The 12,646-nt window shown below is 45.4% G+C and overlaps 1 protein-coding gene across 2 annotated transcripts; it reads right to left on the bottom strand.

Annotated features, from left to right (window-relative positions):
- Positions 1 to 1,994: 1,994 nt before the first annotated feature.
- Positions 1,995 to 8,572, bottom strand: Trim40 (tripartite motif containing 40). Of its 2 annotated transcripts, none has more exons than XM_059244099.1 (5): positions 8,231 to 8,572; positions 3,430 to 3,525; positions 2,624 to 2,812; positions 2,239 to 2,261; positions 1,995 to 2,061 (listed from the first exon to the last, which is right to left on the bottom strand). In XM_059244099.1, exons 1-5 carry the CDS (start codon positions 8,570 to 8,572, stop codon positions 1,995 to 1,997), a joined length of 717 nt encoding a protein of 238 aa, XP_059100082.1. The 2 variants fall into 2 exon arrangements, with proteins under 2 accessions (XP_059100082.1, XP_059100083.1); XM_059244100.1 differs by having other exon boundaries at positions 2,726 to 2,812.
- Positions 8,573 to 12,646: the final 4,074 nt, after the last annotated feature.

Here is a 12,646-nt window from a genome sequence, read left to right as displayed (position 1 = left end):
CTAAACTCGGAGTTGTTCACCAGTTCTAGTTAGTCTATAGTTGGTTTGTGGGTTCTGACTTTTCCCTGCAAGGGCTGAGATTATAGGCAGCTACTCAGCTTTTGCCCATGTTCTGGGGACCCGAACCCCAGTTTTCATGTTTACACAGCAGACATTTTATTATTGAACCATCTCCCTGGTCTTTCTTATGCCCTGTTCAGCATGAAAGAGACAGCTGTGTGTGGTAGTGTATGCATGTCTCAGTAGGTAGAAGCAGAAAGATCAGGAATTCAAGGTCAGTCTCTGTCTCACAGTAAGACAGCAAATTTGATGCTAGCCTGAGCTGCATTAATCCCTGTCGAAAGGGAGAAGAGAGAAAAAGTGTGTGTGTGTGTCGGGGGAGGTGAATAAGAAAGAGGAAGAGGGGAGAGCTGGGGCCTGGTGAAATCTGGTTATTTGCTCACCCATGATCGTACAGCCAGGACTTTACAATTCATATCTGACTTCTGAGCTCTTAAACAGTATTCTGAACTGTTTTATTTGGAAACTGGTGGTTGTGTGGCCCTGGTAAGTTTTTTGAGGCTGACTATGCTCACTATAAGTGACTGCCATTCTGAAAGATAACTTGTATTTCTTTTTCTTTTTCTTTTTCTTTTTTTCTTTCTTTCTTTCTTTTTTTTTTTTTTTTTTTTTTTTTTTTTTTTTTTTTTGGTTTTTCAAGACAGGGTTTCTCTGTGTAGCTTTACGCCTTTCCTGGAACTCACAGAGATCCGCCTGCCTCTGCCTCCCAAGTGCTGGGATTAAAGGCGTGTGCCACCATTGCCTGGCCTTAATTTGTATTTCTTAAGCTAAGAAGTAACACTACTAGTGAGTGAAGATACTCCTTTTGACCCACCAGCATATGCTCCTCCCTAGGGCACCTTGAAGCTTACTTCCTTTTAAATGGGGTGGATTTGATGACTTCCCATGAGGTAACCATTGAACCACCTCCAGGCTGTTCTTGCTGGAGCTGGACTCCATTTGCTTCCCCTTGAAGAGCTACAATCTGCAGCCTCCCAATTCCTCTTTCCCAGACCCCAGAGAAGTGCCACATGCTTTACCAGACACCCACAGGTTTAACTCCCTACCTTTCCCCACTTATGACATAAAAGCTTTCCATTGCAAAGAAGAGAGACCCATCCCAGTTAGTTTAAATAGGAAAGTTTATTATAAAAACAAATGTAGAAATAAGAAAAAAGAAATTTTCTACCGTTTCTCAGGCCTTATGGGAACTATGGCAGAGGCAGGTAAGAAGCTGGGGCACTACCAATTCCCAGAGGAAGGGTCTACTTCCAGCTTTACTCACAGTGTTGGCAGAATTCATTCTCTTGCTACTGTAAAACCAGGCCCCCTGATTCATGTCAGCGGGAGGATGTAGGCTGCTCTAGGAAACCAGGAGCTGCCCACGTATCGCTCCCTCTCAGCGCCACTAACTTTGGCAAGAAGAGTCTCTAGAAATGCATCTATTAGCAAGAGTTCAGTGGAAGGAGATGTGGTCACTTCAGTGACCTTCGTCACCGCTGCTACATTCCTTTGATGAGAAGCATGTCACAGATACCAGGTTACGCGGGTACGTGAACATGAGGGTGAGGACTGTGGAAATCACCCTTGGATCCGTCTGTAACCGTCATAATGAATGAACAATGTGGGCAGTACAGACAGGAGGCTCTATCAGAATCAGAAGAAATATTACCCCAATAAACCTGCCAAGCTCCATATGCTGAGATGGCCTCACTCTGATGACCTGTGCCATCTAGATGCTTTGATGCTCACATAAGACCATGGAAAGTAGGTGCCACCCCTAGATCACTGGTAATCTGGAGATTGTACAAATGGCCCTGGACATAATAGAGATCTGAAATGCCCGGCCACAAGGAGCCACAAGCTCAAGTCTGGCTTAGGAAGGAGACTGTGTCTGAGTGTCAGAGGTTAAGGCTTCAGGTGAGAGTTATGGGGATGAGAACACACCAGAAGAACTAATTGAGGTTTGGGCTGGCTGGAGGAAGATGAGAGAGGAGTCCTTCTAATTTCTGTGGCGCACTCCTAAAAACAAAGAAATCATTCATAAATTAACATACATTCTACTGAATCTTCCACTGCTCATGTAGTGTGAAAGTACCAAGTATGTCTCCTTGACTTTAATTTTGCCCATATATACATCTGTGTCATGTGGATCCGCATGTGTCTTCAAGTGTGGGACAGAGGGAGAGGGGATCATACCTGTCCAGTAAGTCACTGGCATCCTGGGAGAGAAAGGGTGACAATCTCAGTCAGTTACTATGTTCTTGCCACTGAATGCCCTTCCTAGCTCATGCCTGAAGGCCACTCTGCATGCCACCGTGAGAGCTGGAGGGCACAGCACCTTTCTTCTGCTCTTCACTCTGTTGTATCATGGTGTAGCCCTGTACAAGCTACCCTCACCACACACACACACACACACACACACACACACACACACACACACACACACGCACACATACGCACCCAAAATCATCACATATCCCAGGAGTACCTCCCCTTACACCTCCCAGAAGGAATCTGGAGGTAGACTGTTTACTATTCAAAGAATCCCTCCCTGAATTTTGGGGTGCCTTAAGAAGTATACCTTCAGAGTGCTGGCATCCAGTTCCCTGGCCATCCTTTCCAGGCCAGAAGCCAGGATGTTGAGCTGTGTTACTGCCTCAGAGAAGTTAAACATCTTGGCCACCTCCGCTGGTAGGTCCTCTTGTTGGTGTTCTTTGGTTTGATCTTGGTTCTGCAGCTCAGCTCTTAGCCTGTGGCTCTCCCAATCCACCTGAGACCACAAAAGAGGAGCTACCCTGAGATTTGATGATAGAGTCCCTGGCTCTTGATGCACTGAACATCTAGATGGGAATACTGACCTCCACTTCTCTTCCTTCACGGTCTTACCTCATCAGCCATTGTACTGCGGAAGCAACTGAATTCTTCACAAAGTACCTCCCTTCCCACCTCATAGTTCCGAGCACATCTACAGATATTGGGTCCTGCCATAGTAGAACACACACACACACACACACACACACACACACCATGTTCTTTTGATGTCTGCTTCTAACCCTATAAGTGAGGAGAGAGTTCACCCAAGTGAGCGAGAGGGATAGAAAAGTGATCGTCAAGGACAAGATGTGTAGTAATTTCCAACTATCTATTTTAATTCTCACCATGTACCCGGGAGAATAGGTGTTTTTCCTTGAGAGAAAGGATGTATGAGGTCAGAAGGTTCACATGTCCCAAGTCATTCTGTTCACCAATCTCAGAGCCAAGCCCCAAACCCAGGTTTTCAGCCTATATGATCATAATTCCACAACAGATTGCTCCAGGGACAGTTTTCCACAACAAAAGGAGAGGTTTTTCAGGACTCTAGACCATCCCTGGAACTCAGACACCCACCTGCAGAGCATATGGCATCTCCTCTTCCTGAGCCTTAAGCCGCTGAAGATCCCCCAGGTCTTTTCTGAGCTTCCTGCTTCTGCGGATGAGTCTTTCCTAGAGACAGAGACAGCTATCATCAAACTGGATTGTGAGGCAGTACCCCAGGGAATCCACAGCAGGCCCTTGGGTGAGACTAAGAATAAACACCAAGACCAGGTGTGGTGCTGTTCACTTTTAACCCCAGCACTGGGGAGGCAGAGGCAGCTGGATCTCTGAGTTTGAGGCCAGCCTGTTTTACACAGTGAGTTCCAGGTCACCCAGGACTATGTATTGAGATCCTGTTTCAAAAAACAAAACAAAGCAATTTCTGGGGGAGGACTCAGCAGTTAAGAGTGGTTGCTGGCCTTCAGGAGACCTGAGCTCAGTTCCCAATGCCCACATTGAGCAGCTCATAACTGCTGTAACTCCATTTTAGGGAATCTGGCACCCTCCTCTTTTTTGATTTCCAAAGATTCTCTCTCTCTCTCTCTCTCTCTCTCTCTCTCTCTCTCTCTCTCTCTCTCTCACACACACACACACACACACACACACACACACAATTTTAAAGAAAGTAAATATAAATAATGCCAATAACTCTAGATGCATGAAACAAGACCAGGCCAGTGCAGGTGTATCATTTACCATGTTTAAAATTTAAGATAGAACCCTGTTTTTATAAACATATTTAAGGATTTAACTTTATCTGTGTGTGTATGTGTGTGTGTGTAAATATGTACACAAGTGTGGGTACCCAAGGGGCCCAGAAAAGGTACCAGATCCCATGGAGATAGAGTTACAGGTGGTTGTAAGCCACCTGGTGTGGATGCTAAGAACCAAACTTAGGTTTTCTGAAAGAGCAATATTCCTCTTAACCACTAAGTCTCCAAGCCCTGCGTACTTTGTGTGTGTGTGTGTGTGTGTGTGTGTGTGTGTGTGTGTGTTGTTGTTGTTGTTGTTGTTGTTGTTTTCTTTTGTTTGGGGGTTTCACTATGTAGCCCAAACTAGTCTGGGATTCAGAGATCAGACTGCCTCTGCCTCCAACCTCCAAGTGCTGGGGGTAAAGATGAACAGCACCACACCTGGCCCAGAACCATGGCTTTGTATGCTAACATGAAAAAGTAATTAAAGCAATTTTAAACAAGCCCTGATTATAAATTCTCCCAAAGTAACGGGACTTCTCTGGACTTGGTTTCTCCATCTGCTCCCTGTGCCCAGTCTTTGTTCTGGTACAGCTTCGATGCCACTTCCCATTAGGTCTTGGTTGATCACATTAAGAAGAGTCACCCATTATTCTCCTTCTGAGATCACAAACACTAGTTCTTTCAATTGCTTGTCAGCCTTTCTAATAAGTGTAGTTGGTTTTGTTTGTCATCAGTTCTTTTACGTATGTGCAGGAGACAATGAACAAATATTCTTATTTATTTTTCTACACTTCCTGTTATTACTTAAATATGGACTTGAAGTCAGTAGTCATGAATCACCTTTGTACTTCCTCCCAATGCCGTGCGTGACACCTTTCATGATCTGAGAGTACAGACCTGAGTCAGTCACACAAAGATGGAGAAGACCTGTCCTCTCACACCTGACTCATGGCAGCGGGAAGCTCCGCCCCCTCTGCTGTACATTCTGCACTTAGTAGGTACAGAATTCAGTAGAACATTGCCCTTTCAGCTTTCTGAATCATTCTCCACATTCAGTTCCGATTTAGACTTCCTCATTTGTCTTTCCAGACGGTGACAATGTTCTTTAAAGGCCAACTGTCTGGAGGACTTTGGAAACTTACCCTTCAGGGCTGAGGAAGTAGTTCAATGATAGAACATTTGCCGGGCTTGTGTGAGGTCCTGGGTTCAAACCCCAACACCACAAAGAAAAAGAGAGAAAGAAAATCCAACTTTCATCATTGATAAGAGGACCTGACAGGGAAGCACACATACAGGGCAGTTGGGAATGTTGGGGAGGGGTCCACTTTGGCTCCCACCAGGGCATCCCTGAAGCTTCAGATGCTTAAACTTTGTATCTGCCTGGCAACAGTAATTCTCAGTCACAGACATTAATATGCAGATCTGGTTGAGAACAGAGATAGATGGAAGCCAAGTGACTGCCGACTTGCTCATTACTTCCGAAGCAGAGGGGCATGGGGTGTTAAGAGTGGGTTCCTAGGGATGAGGATGCAACCACAGTGTGAAGGCATCAGGATAGGACGCGGTGAGGCCACTGTGCAGGAGACTTTGAAATGACTAGAACTCTAAGGGCATGACATCATTAAGAAGTCTCAGAACTGTTCAATTTTAACATCCCCAGATGACACAAGTTTCTCTAGCAGATTAGTCAGTGTCCAAGGTATGCCTTTGGCTCATTAATCTTTGGAACAACTGGCAAGAAGATGCCAGTGATGGGGTGGAGGCATAGCTGAGGGAAAGGACACATCCTAGCATATGTGAGGCCTTGAGTTCAAACCCTAGAACTAGTTTTAAAAGATAGTTTTAAAAGAAAGGAAGAAAAAAAGAAAGAACTAAGGTTTGGAAAGAAGATGTAGCCTAGAAAGAAGTTTTGGGCAGGGGGAAACTGGAAAAAGAAAAGCTAAGTGTGGTGCTATGTATCTGTAATTCCAGCACTCAGCAGGCTAAGGCAGGGTGATTGCCATCAATTACAGACTAACTGGGACTACAGAGTATGATCCCGTCTCAAGAAACACAAACAATGGGGCTGGAGAGATGGCTTCATGGTTAGGAGCACTGGCTGCTCCTGCAGAGGACCTGGAACCCACATGGCAGCTCACAACTGCCTGTAGCTCTAGTACCAGGGAATCTGATGACCTCTTCAGGCCTCCTTGGGTACCACGCATATGGTGCACATATATACATGCATACAATATAAAAATAAAAATAAATTAAAAAAGAAAAAACAATAAAGCCTGTCCATATTACAAATGTACAATTCTTAAGACGGTTTAACATGGTGAGTCTGGTGGCATATGCTTGCAGTCTTAGCTACTCTGGAGGCTGCAGCATGGAAATCAACAGTAAGATTCCATCTCAAAATAAAAAGTATGAAAGAAGACTGTATATTAGCATAGCACACTTGCCTTGCATGTGTAAGACCCTAGATTCAATTTTTATCCTTAGTACTATGGGAGGAGGAATAGGGAGGAGGAGAAGGAAGGGGAGGAGGTTTGCATACAGGCAGGAACATACAGACTAGTAGAACAGGACAGGATCTATATGAAACATTTAATAAATGGTAGTGGGACAAATTACTACAATTTGGAAAAGGTAAAGTTAGTTTTCTATCTTTTATTTTCACCAAAGTATCTTGGGTATTTTAACTTCTCCAAAATACATACTAAAAGATATTCATCATAACATCCTGTATAAGCTAAAAACAATAACCTGTGAGTAACCCAGTTTCCTAACTTGTGATTTATCCATAGAATTGGACAGAACACAGTTGTTGAAAGATGTTCAAGAGATCTGGATGCACTGATGGGAAAAGTGGAAAAATGTCCAAAACATATTTTTAGATGATAAAAACAAGATATAGTAAAAAATCGAGGGATCCAGACAGATGGCTCCGTGGGTAAAGGCACTTGCCACCAAGTCTGACAAGCCACATGGTAAAGGAGAACTGACTTCACAAAGTTGTCTTCGGACCTCCACATGCATGCCGTGGCACACCCCCACCACCACATGTACATACGCTAATAGATAAGTCAATAGAGTCCTTCATGCATTCATTGTCGTTTTAGTTTTTTGAAGTACTGGGCATTGAATCCATGGCTTCATTTATGCCAGGCAGGCACTCTATCACTGAGCTACATCTCTAGTTTCTGTCTCTCTGTCTCTCTAACTCTCTCTCTCTCTCTCTCTCTCTCTCTCTCTCTCTCTCTCTCTGTGTGTGTGTGTGTGTGTGTGTTTTAAAGAGAACATTCAAACACACAGTTTTTCTGGAAAGATAGATTAAAAGAAATCTAATGCTGGTTACCCCTGAAGACTAAGAATGAGGGAAGGCAGGAAAAGATTCATTATTATTTTTATTATATTTATTTATTTGGAAGGGAGCACACATCGTGGAGCTTGTGTGGAGTTTAGTGGACAGTCAGTGGGAGTCATTTCCGTCCTTCCCTCATGTGGGTTCCAGAGACTGAACTTGGAATGAAGCTTGGTGTCAAGCTCCTCTACCCTCAAGTATCTCCTATCCCAGAGGCAAGATTTTTAGTTTTGCTATTTAATATTTAGGTGTTGCCTGAATTTACTACCAAAAGTGTGAGTCATTTTTAGAAAAAAATTTAAATAAAACAAGAAACAACAATCATAATCAACAAAGGAAGGGAAGGGAGAAACAGGACATCATGTACAACTTTTCAGATTTCAAATATTTTAAAGGTAACTGTTAGCACAGATAAATCTTGATTGCACGTCTAGACGAGGTTCTAGAACCACCCACCAGGGAACCGTATAATCTTAGTCCAGAAGTGGTTCTTATTATCTAGTACAGAATCCCATCATCTAGTAGATTATCTATACAGCTGAGCAAACCCAGGGGCCCAAGCTTCCTGGGACTCTGCCATCACAGTGGCAGGATCACCTAGATAGACATACAGAGACCTGGAAACCCTGAGATTAGCAGCGAGGCACACAGAAAGCAAAGACCGGGACTCCAAGTTGATGGCGAAGAAGACTCAAAGGAGGTGTCAGTCACTGAGTCCCTGTGAGGAGCCAAGCTCAGAAGCAGTAACTCATGGAGCCAGTGGCAGGGGCTGGTGGGGGTGACACAGCCTTACCTTATAGTGGCTGATGGCATTTTCAATGGAGAGCTCAGTATGAGACTGGTGTTCAGGGGACCTGAGGCATTCCACACACAGGAGATGTCTGCTTGTCTCACAGAAACTGCACACCCTCTTCTGGTGGCTGTAGCAGATGTAACCATCTCCAAGGACCCCCTCAGAGTAGGGCTTCCTGCAGACTGGGCAGCTGAGGACCCCAGAGACTGAGGCCTTATCCATGTGCTGGGTCAGGCACATTCGGCAGAAGAGATGCCTGCAGTCGGTGCTCACAGCTTCCTTCAGGGGATCCAGGCAGATGGGACAGATGTCCTCCTGGCTGTCCTTGTGCAGAGGGACCATAGCCCCCACCTCACCGGCCTCCTCACTGGGTCGTTTGAAGGCCAGACAGTCTCAGGTGATAGGGCTCAGTGGAAGTTGATCTGCAGTAGGATAGAGTGGACTCAGACCTGGACTTCAGGTCACTGTCTACCCTGGATCAGAGATGCCAGAGCCTGGGCTGTAAGAAACACAACCAGGCAGGAATTTCAGAAACAGTGTTTTATAAACTTAAAATTATTCTTCATTTTTCATAGACCTGGAGGAAGCAAGTAATCCAAACCCCAATTCTGTTTTTGCAAGTTTTCTGTGGAATCTTTTTACAGTTCAAATTTAAAGTTCAAAAAAATTTTAGGCCATGGTGTCATGGCCAGAAGTAAACTATCAAGGACAAGCTGACAGTCTTCTCTGCTGTGTGGCTGATGGGAAGAACTCAGCCAGAGTTTTATGTGTCCCTCCTGTGCTGCTACCCCACTAGCAGCTCACTGTTATTGTTTGATAACCCTAACCACTTAAGGTGGAACCTTGTCAGCAAGTCTGTATCAACCACCAAGTTTTCCAAAACTGCAGTGATGTTATGCTAAAAGAGAACAGGAGAGACAGAGACAGAGACAGATAGATAGATAGACAGACAGACAGACAGAGACAGAGAGAAATACAGAGAGAGAAAAACATAGAGTGAGAATGAGAGACAGAGAAACAGACAGAGACAGAGAAACAGAGAGAGAGAGAAAGAGAGACAGACAGACAGACAGACAGAGCATATAATAATATTTGAGGCTACATTTTCCCTTTCTTTCAAACAACTTCCAAGGATGACCCAAAGAAGGAAGTGCCTCCAGATCCTTCTCCCACTTCTTGTCTGAGCATCCTCCCCAGAATAGCTCTCTTACTACCCTACCTCAAATTTCTCCTTTTCAACTCCAGGTAATTTTCTTGGTCTCTAGACCTAGGGAGAAGGCCAGCAGATGAGCAGTTCTTCTTGAATTGTGCCAGTTATATATACTCGCATGTCAGTAAGAATAGGGAGAAGGGGAAGAGACTCACTCTGTTTCAGCACTGAATTATCGGGAAAATACAGCCATGAGCTGGGCTCACTGAACGGTGAGATGGACTTTGCTGCAGGGTGTGGCGTATTTGCTGACGGGAAGAGGAAAGTCTTGGTGTCTTTCAGCAGATCTCACAGGACTTGAGAAATGTCGTATAGAATGAGTCCCCAGAACCCCACATATGTGGAACCAGAAGTTCTGGTTGTGTCACAGGACCATGGCACCCGGGGGATGCTGGGGACATTCCTCACTACTGTCCTTAATGGTCTCAGCTTCAACAGTGGCGGTGCCTGGGGGATGCCATTAGGTATTTGTTACTCTTCTCATTGTTCTGACCTAATACCTGACAAGAAGTGACCAAGGGAGAGGGGTTTATTCGGGCTTACAGTTTGAGGTTACTGTCCATGGTGGAGAAGGCATGGAGGCAGGAGTGGCTGGAAGCTGTGGCAGCCGGACCACGAGGCTGCTTGCTCACACCCCGGTGGATCATGAAACTGAAAGAGATACTTGGTGGTGCTCAGCTGACTTTCTCCCCTTGTCCCTTTTAGTCTGGGATCCCAGCTCACGGAACAATACCACCCACTTGAGGGTAGGTCTTCTCTCTGGAAACATCTTTATTGACACACCCAAAGGTGTTCTTCACTGATGCCCTAGGGAGTTCTACTCACTCCTCCTTCTGAAGGCTGCTGCCCACTCTGCATCCAGGAGGCAGGGCTGTATCTTTGCATCATTTCATACCTTTTAAACCTATCCTCGTGTTGAGCACCGTAAGCCTTCCTTCCCTAGTCTGCAGTCCTATGAGAGAAATGTGGAAGTCGTCAGAATACAAATAAAATGGATTTGTCACCCTAACAACAACCACAGCAAGCAGCATTTCTCTCTCTTTGGGAGGGGGTGAGAGGGTCACAGCTGAGACAGGGTCTCATGTAGTCCAGGCTAGCCTTGAATTCTCTGTGAAGCCAAGGATGACTTTTGACCTCTGATCCTCCTGCCTCCACCTCCCAAGTTTTGAGATTACAGGCATGAGCCGCCTGTGCTGGGGGTGGAACCCAGGGCTTCATGTATGCCAGGCAAGTACTCCACAGCTGACTACATCCCCAGCACCATCACTCAGATTTTTTTTTTAATTTGTACATTGATGACTGACACTTTGGATCATTAGTGGTCCCCCTTGGATTCTCTATGTTAGCTGTTGGCTCTTTCTCACCTCCAACCAGCGTGGGACTTTGACCCTGGTGGGAGACCAGATGCTCTGAGGAGAGTCAGGGTATCCCACCCACCAGCTACCAGACTAATAGACCCCAAAGAATTAACATTTTCCCAGGAGCCTCACACCGGGGGAGGGAAAGGATGAAGCTTTGTGCCATTCAGAAAAAGAGATTCGCACAGCTCTGCCAGCCTCATTTCCTACTAAATAGACATATGTATATTCCCTGGCTGTTTGTCTTGGCTATAGAATTATAAGAGTGCCTCTGAAAAGGTAGGAACTAAGAGTATTTCTTTCTCTGGTTTGGCCAAACTAAACGAAGCAACTATCCTTTAAGACTTTCTGTTTCCTAATCCTTTTCTGATACAGGAAAACTAGGGGGCTAGAGGATTTAATTCACCTGAGGACCACATCACACTCCCTCCTGCTGCAGTGAAGTGAACTGCCAAGGCATTCAGAATTCACTCTTCTTGTAGTTAACCCCACACAGGGCCTGGAAGCCCCCTACGCTCTAACCCACTTGATTCCTGTTTTGATCTCCTTACCAACTTCATATATGTGCATTCTTAGATGTCATCGTATCAACTCAAGTTCCGTGTACCTTCTAAATTATTCTAGCCTGAATTGCCTGAAACTCTGCCTAAAATGAAGCAGTGGAGAGGCTCCTTCAGCTAAACATTTCAGCAGATGTTTCTATTTGGACAGTAGGTGGTGCTGCCTCCCAGGATAGGACATGACTTCAGACTCTCACTTAAGGTTTGGAAGCTGCTGCCATCGTCCTGTCCTCATTCATATTCCCCCCATCTCTCTGTCTCTCTGCCTCTGTATCTGTATCTCTGTCTTTGTCTCTCCTCTCTCTCTCTCTCTCTCTCTCTCTCTCTCTCTCTCTCTCTCTCTCACACACACACACACACACACACACACACACACACACACATTTTATTTATTCTCTTCTATATGAATGTATGTATGTGCGCTTTGTACTTAATGTCCACAGAGGTTAGAAGAGGGTATCAGATTCTCTGTAACTGGGGTTACAGGCAATTGTGAGTCATGTGGGTGTTAGGAACCAAACCTGGGCCCTGTGCAAGAGCAACAAGTGCTCTTACGCTGAGCCATCTCTCCAGGCTCGATATTATGGCTGAGACTGGAGAGATGGCTCAGTGAATAAAAATGCTTGTCACACAAGTTTGATGACCTCAGTTCCATCCACAGAACACATTTAAAAAGCTGGATGTGGTGGTGCATGTGTGCATTTCCTGCACTCTCACGGCAGGACAGGAGGCAGACAGGAGAATGGGTCAGAAACTTTCAGGCTAGCTAGCCTGGAGTACTCTGCAAAGCAGAAACAAGACAGGCTCTGCCTCAGCAAGGTGGAAAGTGGAAACAGACTCCTGAAGTTTGTCCTCAGATCTCTACATGTCCCTATGCTATGTATGCTATGGCATGGTCAGTACACACACACACACACACACACACACACACACACACACACACACACAGATGAAGAAAGGTAACTCTGAAATATACAGATGGAGAGAGACAGAACTGTCACAGTTTTTGTTTAAGTGCCCAGGAGAAGTTCAAAAGGGGCAGAGGCAGGGGGACTGAGGAGGAAAGTGGGCCTGTGTAAAATCCTCTCTGCCTGGAACTGTGTCCTTTGATGAACCCCATCCTCTGCCCAGGAGGCAATCCCAGCTCCAGGGAACTACCAGCCAACATGTTGAATACCTGACACGATCCAGAGGGCACTTAAGTCTGAGCATAAGGATCCCAGAAAATGAGACAGCTCGTGAGACTCAGGAGACAAGGAGAGCTCTTGGCAAGAGCCCCTGAATTCTA

The sequence above is a fragment of the Peromyscus eremicus genome, chromosome 16_21 (assembly GCF_949786415.1).
Source record: "Peromyscus eremicus chromosome 16_21, PerEre_H2_v1, whole genome shotgun sequence".
In the NCBI taxonomy this organism is placed as follows: Eukaryota; Metazoa; Chordata; class Mammalia; order Rodentia; family Cricetidae; genus Peromyscus; species Peromyscus eremicus.
Note: the sequence above shows the minus strand (reverse complement) of the source record. Positions and strands in the feature narration are given on the sequence as shown.